At 32.1% G+C, this 15,528-nt stretch overlaps 3 protein-coding genes and 3 non-coding genes across 7 annotated transcripts; 4 read left to right on the top strand and 2 right to left on the bottom strand.

Moving 5' to 3' along the window:
• Nucleotides 1-73: 73 nt before the first annotated feature.
• LOC110614145 (RWD domain-containing protein 1) lies at nt 74-7,755 on the bottom strand. Its single transcript, XM_021755630.2, has 11 exons — nt 7,623-7,755; nt 7,121-7,186; nt 6,948-7,015; nt 6,419-6,452; nt 6,174-6,243; nt 4,127-4,184; nt 3,469-3,597; nt 3,148-3,239; nt 1,193-1,271; nt 625-703; nt 74-482 (listed from the first exon to the last, which is right to left on the bottom strand). Exons 1-11 carry the CDS (start codon nt 7,627-7,629, stop codon nt 403-405), a joined length of 762 nt encoding a protein of 253 aa, XP_021611322.1. The 5' UTR covers nt 7,630-7,755; the 3' UTR covers nt 74-402.
• Nucleotides 7,756-9,617: 1,862 nt separating this feature from the next.
• On the top strand, nt 9,618-11,953 carry LOC110613772 (60S ribosomal protein L28-2). Of its 2 annotated transcripts, none has more exons than XM_021755069.2 (4): nt 9,618-9,774; nt 9,866-10,029; nt 10,188-10,414; nt 11,610-11,953. In XM_021755069.2, exons 2-4 carry the CDS (start codon nt 9,882-9,884, stop codon nt 11,748-11,750), a joined length of 516 nt encoding a protein of 171 aa, XP_021610761.1. In that variant the 5' UTR covers nt 9,618-9,774; nt 9,866-9,881; the 3' UTR covers nt 11,751-11,953. The 2 variants fall into 2 exon arrangements, with proteins under 2 accessions (XP_021610761.1, XP_021610762.1); XM_021755070.2 differs by having other exon boundaries at nt 9,619-9,774; nt 10,254-10,414.
• On the top strand, nt 10,834-10,924 carry LOC122723594. The gene has a single exon (XR_006350581.1). It is a non-coding gene; the product is annotated as a small nucleolar RNA R24 (small nucleolar RNA).
• On the top strand, nt 10,996-11,086 carry LOC122723592. The gene has a single exon (XR_006350579.1). It is a non-coding gene; the product is annotated as a small nucleolar RNA R24 (small nucleolar RNA).
• On the top strand, nt 11,362-11,455 carry LOC122723593. Its single transcript, XR_006350580.1, has one exon. It is a non-coding gene; the product is annotated as a small nucleolar RNA R24 (small nucleolar RNA).
• Nucleotides 11,954-12,451: 498 nt separating the features above from the next.
• On the bottom strand, nt 12,452-15,177 carry LOC110613771 (ras-related protein RIC1). Its single transcript, XM_021755068.2, has 8 exons — nt 15,004-15,177; nt 14,360-14,432; nt 14,094-14,141; nt 13,958-14,005; nt 13,803-13,874; nt 13,558-13,713; nt 13,346-13,449; nt 12,452-12,822 (listed from the first exon to the last, which is right to left on the bottom strand). Exons 1-8 carry the CDS (start codon nt 15,015-15,017, stop codon nt 12,723-12,725), a joined length of 615 nt encoding a protein of 204 aa, XP_021610760.1. The 5' UTR covers nt 15,018-15,177; the 3' UTR covers nt 12,452-12,722.
• Nucleotides 15,178-15,528: the final 351 nt, after the last annotated feature.

The following is a 15,528-nucleotide window of genomic DNA, read 5'->3' as shown; positions in this document are numbered from 1 at the left end:
AGCAAACTGGCGTCCATCTTTTTCATGTTGCAAGAGTTCAATGTTGTCACTCACAGAAATCAGTAATCAAATATGGTGTAACAGCTCCTTTTACCTTTCAAACTTGGGACATTTGAGGAAGCCAATTCTACAAAATACCAAAATTGGCGTTGGCTTTCTTTCTCCTTGAAGCATTATATAGCAATCCAAGTTCTAAATCTTTCTTTTCTCGTTTCATGAGTACAAATTTTCAATTGCACTTTCTAATAATAAAAAGAAACATGCAACAACTAATCTACATTTCCCTCTCCATCCAGAAATACCAGGGCAAAAAGATACAGTAGTTGACGGTCCCAACATGAAATGGTATAATTTCCAGGCAATTGGTTCTCCATGTAGGAGTTCAATACCATATATTTCCATTTAGTTGGCTCTCCTTGAAGAGTGAGAAGATGAGTCGGATTTCTCGGCCAGATAGTGCTCAAGCATATCTTCTTCATCATCTGCCATCATATCAAAGAGAAAATCGTTCTGAGATCATATATGCGCAAGATAAAGCTTCAGAATCACATTACGTTGCACAGTCAAATTATACATGTCAACAACAAAACATCAAATCCTATAACTACAAACATAAAGAATCACCTTCAAAATCATCATCATCAAAGTCGATGTCCTCCTCATCTTCTTCATCAGATCCTTCTTTAACTGGCGCTGCTCCTTTCTACGATTATGCTCACAAAATACATTAGTCATTTATGGGAAATTTACCAAGTGATTTGATCTTTTTGACTCTGCTGTAATTTCAACCTAGGATTGGCACCAATATAATCACCATTCTTTACATAAGTTCAGAACTTCAGAATATGGAAACTACTATGAGTTTGAATAAATCTCAAACCAGTGAATATAGCTAGCTCAGCCAAGTATTTTACAGATTGATGATATCGAGAGAATTGATTTTTCATTTTTTTTCTATTCACAATATCATAATATGACAGCATTGCATATTTAATTATCCACTCAAATCATGCAAAAGGAAAATTTCTAAAGGAGGTTCTATTAGTAGCAAGGTATGAACACTACAACCTAGTAATTATGCAACCATTAAATTATTCAAGATTGCTAGCAATAAGTTGGTTCCCAGAGAGCAGTATACCATGCACCTAATTATGGAATAATAATATAGGAGCAATCAAGAAGAGAAACATACCGCTCTGCCACTTTCAAACCACTGTCTGCCTGAAAGCTTCTTCTCCTTGGGGACTGTAAGTGCAGACTCGGGCATCAGCCTGAAAAATTGTGGAAGATCCAGTAATAAGCTTGTATTTTTTGAAAAAAAAAATCTTAGTGGGTTATCTAATGTGACTAACAGAGTTGAATGGAGATGAAAGATCCATATAGCCGACCCCAACTAGTTTGGAATTAAAGCTTAGTTATTGTTTCATTGTTAGTCAATGTGGCAAAGGGCATGAATTGTGTGATAATTACAAGAACATTGGTCACATTTCTTTTCTCCACTCTTTCAATGTCACACAAAGCAGATAAAGGAAATGAATGAATCAATAAATCAGAAACAAGATCTCTAATTGAAAACTAATTCAATCTTAATGTGCACTCAAAAGAACTCTCTTTGTTCTCATTGATGTCTACCAATTTGTTTTAGCAAATTCCAGTGCACAAATTCCTGTTTTCTGCTTTTCCCTTGCCAATCAAAGTGAAAGCTACTTTATCCTCCCCAAAGCCTAAATAGCAACGCAAATTTCTTTATCTCCCCATTCCATGCAATTTTCTTTTGAAGAGAGTTCAGGTCTTGCTCCTTGTTAGGAGCATGATTTATGGCAAGATCCATCCAAATTTGAAATCATAACCAGCTTGCGGCACCAGATTAGTCTAAATTTCTATGCATTGGATCTAGCAACGGGAGTCACTATCATTACACAAGCTTGTTGGTCTGCTCAAAATTTAGGAATTATGTTGATTTGATTTTTCAATATAAAATTATGACATTTAGAATTTTTTATTATTATTTGGGAATAACAGGTTTACTATTTTTCTAGTTTGAATTTGTTTACCATTCCTAATTAGTATTAGTTTTTTTTTTATTCTTATTTTGAGAAATGTAATCCAGTAATAGTCGAATTAATATTATACTATAAACCAATTGTGACTTCTAGGTAATTTGATAGACTACTCTTTATTACTGACAATTAAGATAATAAAAGAATTTGAGAGTTTGTGTTAGCAATCCTATCCAGATTTACAAGAGATTTACTCATGAAAAGAAAAAGGGATGCATGCCAAACAAGTCACTAAGGCAGTTGAAAAAGACTAGCACCATTTGCCCATGATGTTCCACTTGCTAGTAACGTTGTCTCCTATATGTTAATAGTGCTGTTAGTGGTGCTGGTGTTTTGCTTTGTTCTTCCACTTTCCTTAATTTAGGAGGGTGATCCTCCATATTTTAATCATGCTAATAACTTTTCTTATTTATAGGAAGATTATCTCTTCCCTCTTTGTATTTAAATTTTATATTTAAGTTCAGTTGAGTCAATAAACGAGACATGATTAATTTGCCAAAAGTTGTTAAGTACTCAACTCAAGAAATTTACAAGTTCTCTCTTAATGAGCTTGTGATATAGTCATCATAGGTCAAAAGAAGAAAAACACTACCTCTCCCTCAGCCATTAATCCCTCAACTCCACCCACTTGCCCCATAACTAGATCCATTACCCGAAACCCTAACAGTTTGCTTCTCTATGATTTTTTCTCTCCCTCCGAGAATTTGTCTCTCATCCCATTTTTTGGTGTTTCTCTATTGGTTCTACATCACAGCCAAATAGGAAAATTATCCTAATTCTTTGCTTCTTCTGAAGCCAATTACCATTTTACTTGGACTAAAACCTTTTGACATTGAAACAAGCCATTTTAATACAAGATAAACCATTTTATTTTCAAGTTCCTGAACACCACAGAAGATAAGGTCAGACCCTACTGTGACCTTATCACATCAATATAAAAGGCAACTGAAAATCATCACAATTACTAGCCATTGTATGCACCAATTAGGTTAACTTCCACAAGTCTAATGCCAACTTTGACTCAGAATCACAAAGGGAAGAAACAAACTGAATTCTAAAATAATAGCATCATAATAATAGAACTCACTTGGCTCGCTCAAGTGCCAACTCTGCTTCAAATCTTTCTCTCCATGCCAGAAATGTTTCAACTGTAACAGGTTCTCCGTGTGGTATAACTACCTGTAAAGGGAAAGGTAAAAAGCGATTGCTTGAAAAAATTTTAAAAAATAAATAAATGAAGAATGACACCTGAAATTGCAAATGCACAACAATTTGGCAACGTTTGGGATCTAGGGGCATATTCTAAGGAATTTTGAAAAATAGAGCATGTTTAGAGTTTAGAATTAAATCTAGCTAGCATATAATTGGAAAACTAGTGGAAATCAAAATGCATAGAAAACATTCACACATCTTCTTTTTCTGCCTGTCCATCTTCAATGATATCATTGCCTGCAGCTTGACCATATTTTTCAGACAACCACTCTTTAGCTGATGTAACCAGAGTGTAGACCATAGCCATACCAAGATTTTCAGATGCCTGTAAAACATTATTAATTGGTCAAATAATTTTCATGACCAGGCAAATACACACAATACTCTTGTATGCCAGCGTATTTTACCAACTAACAGCCATACAAGACTTTCAGATGCCTGTGAAACATGTTATTTCATCAAACAATCTGCATAACCAGACAACTGCACACAATATCTAAAGTTGTGTACCCACTTTAATCCAAGCATACATTAACAACAAAAACAAATTCATCTTAGCTTCAATAATCCGTTACATAAGAAAAATTCACCAGCTAAGAGTCAGTAAACCCTGAGGCATGGCATTTGCTACTCTGAAGAATAGTTCACTCATCTCAAAATAATAACCTCAGATCCCAATATCAAAAGCAAGTTCTTTGGAATACATTACTATAAATCAGGGGGGTATAAAATGTGTGTACTCACGTAACATTTTCGATTACAGGAAACAGTGAGGAAGCCATATTGCAAGTATAGCATCTGTCGATACTTCAAAGAAGAACAAACTGAAAATAACAATGAAAGAGCCTAGTTACCTCTTGTTCAAGCTTTTCTTTCAAAATTCTAAGATCAACCGTTTGTATACCTCGTATGCTGCAAGGAAGGGATAAAAATTTAGATGTTGCATTACGTGGTTCATAAAAAATACTCCCTAGTTCATACAGTTATCAATTCATATTAGTTAAGTTATTTTGATCGATGTTACATAACCAAAGTCAAATCTTGAACAAATGGTCCAAGATCAATTGAGCAGAACAAATGGCGTAAATAATTCCTCAGTTTGATCTTCTGTAATAGAGGAAACCTCACACATCACTTGCATGAGTAACATAGTAGAAAAGAACTTCGTAGGATAATTACATTGAAAGAGAATAGGGAATTTTCAGCACATAATTATGAACCAAAATGTTAATTGTGAACTGAATCGTTTACTTTGGGCTGAGTGCTTTATGTTACCAGATTTCCTCCAGCCAATTGACTAGAATTCTTGTGGACTTGCACGTAATTATAAGAAAGCCAATTTTTAAATGGAGATCAGATAATAGAACAAAAGGATATTTGTTAGTAGATCCCTGCTAATATACAAGAGATCCACACATAAGGGGGAAAAAATGAAATGTAAAACCAGGTCAAAGCCACTCAGTTGAGAAATTCTTGTTTTTCTTGCAACATGATTGAGTTGCTGCTGCCAAGGCTGTGATTGAGTATGCCATATTCTCCACTTAAATAGTAGTGTTTCCTAATTTCTTAATTGTAGGAGGGTGTTTCTCTATGTTGAGTTCATGATTTTCAGCTTCCTTGTTTGTAGGAAGAGGTTATCTCTTTCCTTTAGTATTTAAGTTCAGCAAATCAATAAAGAAGACATATTAAAAATTACCAAAAGTTGTTGAGTAATAAAACTAAAGAGATTTCCAAGCTCCCTTAATGAACTTGTACAACCTTCATCATAGGTCAAAAAAAGACAACACGATTTCATCCTCATCCATTAACTCTATTTGTTCTACTACTCAATTGTCTCGTAACCAGATCCTATTCTAGGGACCATAACAATTTAGTATCAGAGTCCAGGGCTATGGGGTATTCAATCCAACAACAACTTACAAACAAATCTTGACAAAAGGAACTCAATGCAAAATTAGATAACCTCATAAGAGCTATTGCTAGTGCCAAACAGTCTACATCCATATCAAATGGTGGTACTAAAGTCAAGCTTCAAAATCAAAAAGGGTAGCCAATTTAACTTGGGCAGGATCTGATTTTTCCAATAGCGCTCCTATAATCTCTAAATTCATTAAATTGGATTTTCCACATTTTAATGGGCAAGAAAATCCTCTGAATTGGTTAACTCATTGTGAGCATTTTTTCCATCATCAACAAACGGAGAACAATGAGAAGGTTACTTTGGCTTCATTTCACTTGGAAGGTATTGCACCACTTTGGTTTATTCAATTACTGAATAATTATCCGGATCCATCTTGGAAAACTGCCACTCAATTGAATCAACAATTCCCTACTCGCGTGACAAGAACGTCAACATGGGCAAGTAATATTAGCAAACCCTTACTAATATACAAGATATTCACACGTAAAAGAAGAAAATTATTGAAATGCAAGACCAGATCAAAGCCACTAAACATGACAGTTGAGAAATTTTTATTTTTCTTGCAACATAATTGAGTTACTGCCAAGGTTGTGGATTGAGTATGCCATGTTCTCCACTTAGTTAGTTGCTTTTCCATGTTCCCCATTTAAGTAATGGTCTTTCCTAATTCTTTAATTATAGGAGGGTGTTCCTCCATATTAAGTTCATGTTTCTCTTCCTTTTAGTATTTAAGTTCAGCAAATCAATAAACAAGACAGTTGAAAATTGCCAAAAGTTATTGAGTGCTAAAACTCAAGAGATTTTCAAGTTCTCTCTTAATGAGCTTGCACAACCTTCATCGTAGGTCGAAAAAAGAAAACCCGATTCCACCCTCATCCATTAACTCTATTTTTTCCACTCAATTGTCCCATAACCAGATTCTATTCTAGGGACCATAACAATATCTTTTCATAACAACCTGCATAACAATGACATGATACCTTTTCACATTTAGCAATGGAGGCTCATCTGGATACTTCTCTGTGTGAGAGAAAATGAGAGCTAGCTGAACTGCAGGAGAGAGAGAGGCAACAAGAAAAATAAATAAATCTAGTAATAAACAAATTGGAAGGGAAAGGGACTGCAGCAAATAGCTTCTAAACTAAAAACATATATTTGACTTTATGAAATGTTCTTCAGGAAAAAAATTGATCGGCAAATTTTCAAATGATATCAAGACAGTAACCTGGAGTATCAGTTGGATCATCTGCATCATCATCCTGATGAAAATAAAACAGACAGGATAATACATGGAGAAAGAAAACCTTTGATAAAGCACAACTAAAATGAAATGGAAGTAATTTGACTGTGAAAGCATTTGAAATTCAATTGACCAACATATATACCTAAAATGTGTACCCCTAAAATCTAATTATCAGCTAAGGAAATATACACTAAGAGGTCAATATTATTTTAACCCTCCATTCTGATTTCACCATATCCTTCTTTTGTGAAAAAACTGACATGGAAAGAATAATTTCATGGCATGAATTAGCAGGCCTAATTATAGGGTGACCACTTATATTGCCTTCAAAAATCATCTAAAAGAGGTGCACTCAAATGCCTGAGCAAAAGAAATAAAAGAACTAATAGGTCCTCGAAGACTTAAACAATTAATACAAGTCTACTTCTACTCAAAAGGCAATGCAATTTTGTTAAAAAAATGCTTAATGAAAATTAAAGAGTGAAAATTAACCTTATAGAAGGATAACTACCTGTGGAGATATCGTTATTTGAAAGCATCGGTTTGAAGTATCTAACCCGCTCTCACTAGAATGAATTTCTACAAACAAAACAGTACTACATTACATTTCATTAGTAGCAAAGCAGCAAATGACAACAGGTGATCAATCAGCCACATTTGTTCATCAGCAGGATTGGCTCATACCTTTAAACTCATCCATAAGTATAGCTTCCAATGCTTCAATTTCCATCTCCTGCTCCTGCCCATAGTCTGCAGCACACATTAACACATGTGAACATGTAATACCATAATTAGTTCGTCTTGATTACAAAATTTGAAAAAAAATTTCATATACTAAACTATGCAAGATTTCTTAGTGCAATCAAATCACATCCATTCAATCACCAGTAGCATTAGCTAATTTTCTATTGGATAAATCTCAGTCACTTAATTATATCATTGAGATATTAATTTCACACTTATGCAATCAACTCATGACCTTGATACTTCAATTAATAATCAAATAAACGAAACCCATTTGACTTGACCAAATGAAAATTCCATTGCCGCTTCTCCGTACTTGTGAAACAGGTCTCTTGACACTTCACCGTACTCATACTGATATTTTAAAAGCATATCACCGAGAAATGAAATCAGGGAACCATTTAACCAGTAAAATAAAGAAGAAGAAGAAGAAGAACATTACCAGTCATGGTTGTAAGAGATTTTATGGATCAGTCTCAGCTTTCTTCTGCAACATGCAAGAGTGTTTGATCCAAATCGCCCCTTAAGCTCACAAAACCTAGAGCTTCTTTAAACGCTCCATTTTAAGTTGCCCCTTTATTTATTTCTATTTTTCATATTTTATACATTTGATTTGGATAAAAAATAAAAATTTAATTATAATTAAATACATTTTTTATTAATTAAATTTTATAAATTTTAAAATAATCACACAAAATTTACATTAAACAATTTTTCTTGATTGAAATAATTGTATGAAAAAATTCTCTTATATATTTATTAATTCAATAATTTACTAGATATTATTAATTAATAAAAAAATATTTTAACTTGTTATTTCAGTTTTTATTTATTTTTATATTTACTCATTTTCTATTTTAAGAAATAGAAAAGGCACACTTTAGTTATCATATTTTACGTATTTATATTTTAAAAATTAAAATAATTTCTGTTGCATGTTAGGTTTTAAAATTTCGAACAGTTACATGAAAGAAAATATCAATGGTTGGGTTAATATTATGGCAACAGAATTTTGATATTCGATTTCATTTAAAATGTATTTAAATAGTTATAATTAAATTTGAAATTATTTTAAATTTAAAAAGTAATACTTATTATAAGTTAAAGTTTCATGTATAAGGAATTCGTTATTCAAACCCTTTTATATAAATAATTAATTTAATATAAAAAATATATTTTAAAATAATATTTATAATTTTTTTATATATTTATTTAAAAATTTAAATTTAAATATTTTTAAAAATATTAAATTTTTTAAATAAAAATTATTAATAAAAAATACTTTTATATAAATTATTAATTAAAGTATATAAAATTAAACAAATTTAATAATACTTAGGTTTACGACGCATTCAGATAGTTTAAATTAATTTTTAATTAAATTCGGAACGTATTTAAATATTATTAATATAAATCAAATTTAAATTTAAATAATTTAATTTTCGCAAATATTCTATTTATTTACGTCTAACATTATATACTGATATTATTATTTTATTTGAGATGACATGCTAAATTAAGATAAAAAATAATTATTTTAATTTAAATAAAGCATATTCTTTCTTATAATTTTTTTTAATTCAAATATAAACTTTTTATTAATAATTTTCAATATATTTATTATTAATAAAATATACGAATGTAAGACTTCAAAGTTAAAATGTCTATTCCATTGAAAATAATAAATAAATGTATGCAGATAATTTTTCTTTACTTTTATTTAGATTAAAAAAACAAAATATTATAATAATTTTCTTGCAAAAATATTAAAATAAAGAAAGTAAAATTTATAACAATTTTATAATTTTAAGAAAAATGGTTAAAAAAAAAATTAAAGCTCACTCTCAATACATAGTTAACTCTCAAAACCCTTTAGATCTCTCTTTTCTTCCTCTGTTTCCAGATCTTTCATCTTCACAAAACCCTTTAATAAATAGGCGTCTCTCGCATGGCTCTTCTGTCTCTCTTATATAAGTAAACAAATGGATTAAATAGTTAATTGTATAGAAAGATATACACTATTTAGTATATTTTTAAAAATAATATTATTTCAATTATTAATTTTATTAAATTATATGAATTAAATAATAATTTTTATAATAAAAATAAAATTAATATGAGATTTCTGAATTTTTAGTAAATTTTATAATACATTTTTATTTTAAAATTATTTAATTAAAATATTTTTATATTTTATAAAATTAAATTATTTTATTAAAAAATCGTTAATCATATATTATTTAATTTAAATAATAAATTAATAATTTATTTGATAAATAAATTAAATAGTTTGTATTTTAATTAAATTAATTAAAAATAAAAATAAAATAATGAATTTCTTAGAAATTCAAGTGTGTTGTAATTCTTTCTAATAAAACGTATGAATGGTAGCACTAGGCTACCAGCACCCAACTGGACCTTCACATCCGACCCGAAACGCAAAACGATTCCTAATTAGGGGTATCTTGGTAATTCAGATAAACAAACACAAAAACTAGGGTTTTCTTCCTATAAATGATCATAAACTGCGTTATTTTCTTATCGTTCGCCATTCTTCTCACTTCTGGCTACCAAGCAAAAGCCCTAAAACCCTGGTAGGTTTGTTGATCACGTGATATGATATGCAGCCAATTGCAATGCATTATATTGACAAGGCTGATAGATCTGTTGTGGTTGGTCTTGCAGGTAAGAAGGACTAGCCATGGCGACAGTACCTGGTCAGTTGATATGGGAGATAGTGAAGAAGAACAACTCATTTTTGGTGAAACAGTTCGGTAGAGGAACTGCTGGCTTGCAGTTCAGCAAGGAGTCTAACAATCTCTACAACCTCAACTCTTACAAGCATTCTGGTACTTATCCCATGTTTTCTTATTTTTACGAGATTTCTCTTCTATTTAGTCTACTTTGATCCCATAAGAATGGGGGAAAAGTAGGCTATCCTTATTTATTCTGTTTTATTGTCATACGAGAAAAAATGTTTTTTTAAATAATTTCTATGATACTTTAGTTTGTGTTTCGCTACTGGGAGTGTGGCAATGTGGGAATGTTGTTGATCTTTGCATGCGTGAAATAGGGTTGGCAAATAAGAAAACGGTCACCATTCAACCAGGAAAAGACCAATCTGTGGTTCTTGCTACAACTAAGACCAAGAAACAGAGCAAACCTGTTGCTTTGCTTCACAAGTCTGTCATGAAGAAGGAGTTTCGCCGGATGGCCAAGGCTGTGGAGAATCAGGTAATTTAGTTGTTTTTGCTATCTAATGTCTTTTCTGTATTTTTTACTTTCCCCTTCTGCATTTCCATATTTTGAAACTATTATGATAGACTGTATAACCATATTATAAGTTTTAAATTGTTTTTAATAGTGTTAAAACTTACAATTTATGTAACCATTGCAAACGGATCTATTCATCTGATTTCTTGACATAAGTTCTAATTTCATTCACCTACTTTGGAGTGAATGCTTTGTTTACCTGTAGCAAATAAGGTGTGTTTCCTATTGTTTCTTCACCTGCTTTTCAACGTGGACATGTTTTTAAATATCTGTCCAATCTATTTTATTTTCTGATACTTTTTATTGCATTTTTTGGTTGATTGTGCCAAATAAAATCAATTGCTTTAGTTAATCATCTCTCCGACTTGTAATTTTCATCTTTCGCTGTGATGAGCTGTTAACATGTAAGAAGAACTCTCATATAGGGTTCCTTCTGTGAAATACACTTGTTACGCTTGGCTTCTGAGCTCACTCTGTTCATTTCTTGTGTTATTGACTGGCCCACTATTTGATTACCATCTCTCTGAATTGTAATGAGATTTTTTGCTGTGATGAGCTGTTAACATGTAAGAAGAGTTCTCATATAGAGTTTCTTCTGTGAAATACACTTGTTACGCTTGGCTTCTGAGCTCACTCTGTTCATTTCTTGTGTTACCGACTGGTTCCACTATTTGATCATTTTCTTGGCATGCGTATTTCTACATGATGTTTTTGGTCCCATTGTTTTCATAAGATTATCTAATCTGTTCTTTTGTTACTTGCGTACACTTGTTTTTATATGAATTTCTTGGGAAATGGAAACTTGATAAAATATTTGATCTTGACTTGACAAATATCATGGGGTTCTTTTTGTTCTAGAAAAGCATAATAGTGCTTGAGTCCATTCGGACAAATCATGTTAAGTGTCCTTTGCGGTGATGAGCTATTAACATGTAAGAAGAACTCTCTGTCATACGAGTTACTTCTATGAAATATACTTGTTACGCTTGGCTTCTGAGCTCTTTTGAAACACTGCATCTTTAGTAAGTACAGAGATCCCAACGGGTTGCATTTAACTTGATGTGTAACCATGTATCATGTTTCTTATTCTTCCTTTATTATAATGAACTTGGGTAGAGGTTGTGTACGGTTACTTATGCAGTGTATATTGTCGCAGGTTGGAGATAACTATTACAGACCTGATTTAAAGAAAGCAGCTCTTGCAAGGTTGAGTGTTGTGCATAGGAGCCTGAAGGTTGCCAAATCTGGTGTGAAGAAGAGGAATAGACAAGCTCAGAAGATCAATGGTAGGAAGTGAGTAGTGAGTTGAGAAGGAAATATATGCTTTGATGTTCCTCCACTTCAATGGACAGTGAAAAATTCCGGAATCCTCTTGGTTTTATTTGGACATTGTTTTGTGTTTAGATGCTGAACTATAGAGATCATCTTTTCCTGGATAATTTGGTTATGGTATTTTATATCAAGTTTTGCTTTTGATTAATATAATTTTTTTTTTTGCTATATATATATTGGCTTCGCAAATTAAAATACAAAGATGAAGATGGTGAAAGACGCAATGTTATTGTTATCCACCGACAAACTATGTTTCCATTGTTGAAATGTTAAAATCGAAAACTTGGCCCGTCAAATTGTTACTTTTGGCAAGCAAGGGCCCTTCCTGAACACTGCTAGGGGCAATGCATTGCAGTCTAAGTGACGAACCGGTTCACAGGAAAATTAAGTTAGCGTAACGATTTCGATCGGATTTTTTATTATAGTGGGTTTGATCATAGTGTGTTAATTCAATAAATTTTTCTAGTCAACTGCAATATCAATTCTGATTATATTACGCATTATCAAATGTAAGGTGAGGGTGGAGAAGCTTGCAAGTTTGTACTCATTGACAAGACCATTGACAAGGACATCGCAGTTTCATTCCATCCAATATGGTAAAGAAGCAATAGTGAGATTGAATTCGTTTGTTCTCATTGATCCTGGTATTCTTGCTAGTCCACAATCTTCAAAAGATAAAAGTGCAAATGGCATTATGGTAACTAAAGGGTCTAGTGAGAAAATAACATAACGATCATAATTGTACGTGTAGAAATCAAGTTAAATGTAAAAATTTCCAATCTATGTGACTGTCTGCTCATGCGGTGCATCAAAAATATGTCCTCAGGATTTCTGTACACATGAGAAGATAGGCATACAGGTAATAACCCTTTGCATCTGCAGGCTACTTTTCTTTCAGCTTTACTGATTTCTAAAATCCAAAAAATCCCTGGAGAAATCAAGATGAGCAGCAATTGTTGTTACTTTGGTTGACTGGTTTTCCACGGAGTGGCACTGTCGTTGGTCTCACAGCATTAGCTGCTGGTTGACAAGCCATTCTGCATCAAAATTTGAACCATAAAGAAAATGATCAAAATAATGTTCCTATGACAAATTATATAATGAAGCGGTATGACATGATGACATGGTATGACAAACCAATAAATTAAAAATATGTATAAATGTAATTACTTCTTTATGTTAAGAAATGCTTGATACTTTTTTTAGGGTTCATTTGTTTGTGTTTAATTTTTACTGTTTTGTCATTTTATATACGCAATCCAACATGGATCATCGTGCTCCTCTAAATTACTATATAAAAGTAGTCAACATCTAAACTTATGGGTGATTCCTACACATATCTGGATGTGTATATTCATACTATATTGGTTTACCATACTATATCATATATTGACGAGGTATCACTGTTTTGATTTATTATTCTCAAAATACTAATTACAGTTTGAATAAAAATTAAGCATAATTTGTGAACCAATATGGCACCTAAACTCCTAAAGAACAAATAGGATTCCTAACAACTAGAAGTTATCTAGAAACATAAGTGAAGGCCATAAAGCTAACCTTTTCTTTATCTCTCCAGCCATGGTCATGAAGGCATCCTCTACATTGGTAGCATTCTTCGCACTAGTTTCCAGGAATGGGATACCAATTTCATCTGCAAATGCCTTGGAAAAAAGGAGGGAGAAAAAGAAATAAAGGAATATCTGTAATTCTCTTTCTGGATTTGAATCACAAAACTGGTATAAGAACAGATAAAATTCAAAGACTGTTACCCTGGCAGTTTCACTGGATACCACCCTCTTGGAGTTTAAATCACATTTGTTACCAACCAAGAGCTTATTGACATTATCAGTTGCAAACTTATCTATTTCTGTCAGCCATGCCTTGACATTTCTAAAGCTTTCTTCATCTGTAACATCAAAGACAATCTAGCAAACAAGGTCACAGCATCATGTAAAGTCACTTGCAGAGACAATGTGAGAGATATTCATCCAATAGTGAACATATATCTACATACAATAATTCCATGTGCACCACGATAGTAGCTGCTTGTGATTGTACGAAATCGTTCTTGACCAGCAGTGTCCCACTAGACACAAAAAATTGGAACGTCCATCATCAAAGGAATGTGTTCATTTCTTGAACAAAGAGCAGAAAGCCTTGAATACTTACAATTTGAAGTTTGATGGTCTTTCCATCTTGGTCGACTGTGCGAATTTTCTAAGTAAGAAAGTAAAGATGTGTGAAGACAATAATACATTGTTACGGCCCTAATTATGATAAAATGTAATAATTTTGCCATACTTACAAAGTCAACACCAATGGTACTAATGTAGCTTTCAATATAAGAATCATCCTAAGTAGCATGAGAATCAAGTTAGTCAAATCATTTTATGGATGTTAATCCAGATTAAGCTTTTTTAACTTATGAATCTGGAAACAAATGAAAATAGTTAGGCTTGTAAGTTGTAAAGCACCACAAGAGAAGTCATGTAGAAGAGAAAATTTGAGGAACCAAAAAAAAAAAAAAAGAAAGCAAGAAGAACAACACCATAAAACCTCAGAAATGCTCACCGCAAATCTCAGCAGAAGGCATGACTTGCCAACACCAGAATCTCCAATGAGCAATAGCTTGAACAGGTAATCACTGCAAAATCATTGAACCCTTAAAAAGATCAGGATTCAGGAATCCCTCAGGGATATGCTAGGAAATTATTAATCTCTGTACTTTCCATAGATTTACCCATCTTATTTCTACTGCTTAAGACATATATTGTGCAAAATCACAAGCGAGTGTGCTTTAAATATAAGAGAACGTCATCTCCCTTCTACACGCAAAGCAATATGTTTTATCAACGAGGTACACACATTCTCTCCCAGCAACATCTAAGAAATTATATCTATTTAGAATTGGAAACCACACAAACATGGGTAATATGAATGAAGACACGCCACTTCTACATGGGCATTGATCTTATAAAGTGCCTTGATTTCACTCGCACAAAAAATTCCATCCATATTAAAACAAAAATGAAAAGAAACAAACATAATCCGTTGATGATCATTTAATATCGTCTATCTCAACACAAAAAAGCTGAATCAATAAAACATCACCAGAAAAAAGAAAAAGAAAAAACCCAGATATCAAAATAACAAAATTGTGTAATAATGTGTGTTTTGTTGTATATATGTTAAAGAATGAGAGATCGAGATCATACTATTCAGGCATCATGGTTGATTGTAGGTAAGAATGCAACGAAAACCCAGACTGAATTTTTGATCAGCAAATGAGAGGTTGAAGAACACAGAGAGAAAGAAGGAGCAGAGAAGGCTCCGTGGTATAAATAGTTAAGAGGGGAGGTCCATAACTAGAGTTTCGTGATATTGAATGTTTCTTCACAGGCTTATTGGCTTATTGGGTATTGCTGATATGGTATTCTACTAGTATATTTATTATTCCTTTTGTGATTTTATTTTCAAGATAAAAGCATATATATACACACATTAATTTATAAAATTATGATTTTTATTTAAATATTAAATAAAATTAGAATTGATTTTTTTTTTTCGCTAAAATTATAAAGGAGATAGAGAATTTGAAGTTAAAACTCTCAAATCTATTGCAGTGCATTTACCATCAAATTAGATTTAGAAAATATTATGGTAAGACTGAAAATTTTGGAATATTGCTTACCAGTAATTGTTATTAAAAATAAATTAAATGTTGAAAGGGGATGGGCATT

The sequence above is a fragment of the Manihot esculenta genome, chromosome 4 (assembly GCF_001659605.2).
Source record: "Manihot esculenta cultivar AM560-2 chromosome 4, M.esculenta_v8, whole genome shotgun sequence".
Taxonomy (NCBI): Eukaryota; Viridiplantae; Streptophyta; class Magnoliopsida; order Malpighiales; family Euphorbiaceae; genus Manihot; species Manihot esculenta.
The sequence above is the reverse complement of the archived record's forward strand: the minus strand, read 5'-3'. Positions and strand labels throughout refer to the sequence as shown.

Excerpts from the sequence above, each read along its gene's own strand:
- LOC110614145 (XM_021755630.2), bottom strand. Across the intron at positions 6,453-6,947 it reads AAATAACGATATCTCCACAG|GATGATGATGCAGATGATCC; the intron begins GTAGTTATCCTT and ends TATTTTCATCAG. Across the intron at positions 3,240-3,468 it reads GACAGGCAGAAAAAGAAGAT|GTAGTTATACCACACGGAGA; the intron begins GTGTGAATGTTT and ends TTCCCTTTACAG.
- LOC110613772 (XM_021755069.2), top strand. The coding sequence starts at position 9,882 with ATGGCGACAGTACCTGGTCAGTTGATATGGGAGATAGTGAAGAAGAAC. Across the intron at positions 10,030-10,187 it reads CAACTCTTACAAGCATTCTG|TTTGTGTTTCGCTACTGGGA; the intron begins GTACTTATCCCA and ends ATGATACTTTAG. Across the intron at positions 10,415-11,609 it reads CCAAGGCTGTGGAGAATCAG|GTTGGAGATAACTATTACAG; the intron begins GTAATTTAGTTG and ends ATATTGTCGCAG.
- LOC110613771 (XM_021755068.2), bottom strand. Across the intron at positions 14,006-14,093 it reads GTACCATTGGTGTTGACTTT|AAAATTCGCACAGTCGACCA; the intron begins GTAAGTATGGCA and ends TTTCTTACTTAG. Across the intron at positions 12,823-13,345 it reads GCTGGAGAGATAAAGAAAAG|AATGGCTTGTCAACCAGCAG; the intron begins GTTAGCTTTATG and ends ATTTTGATGCAG.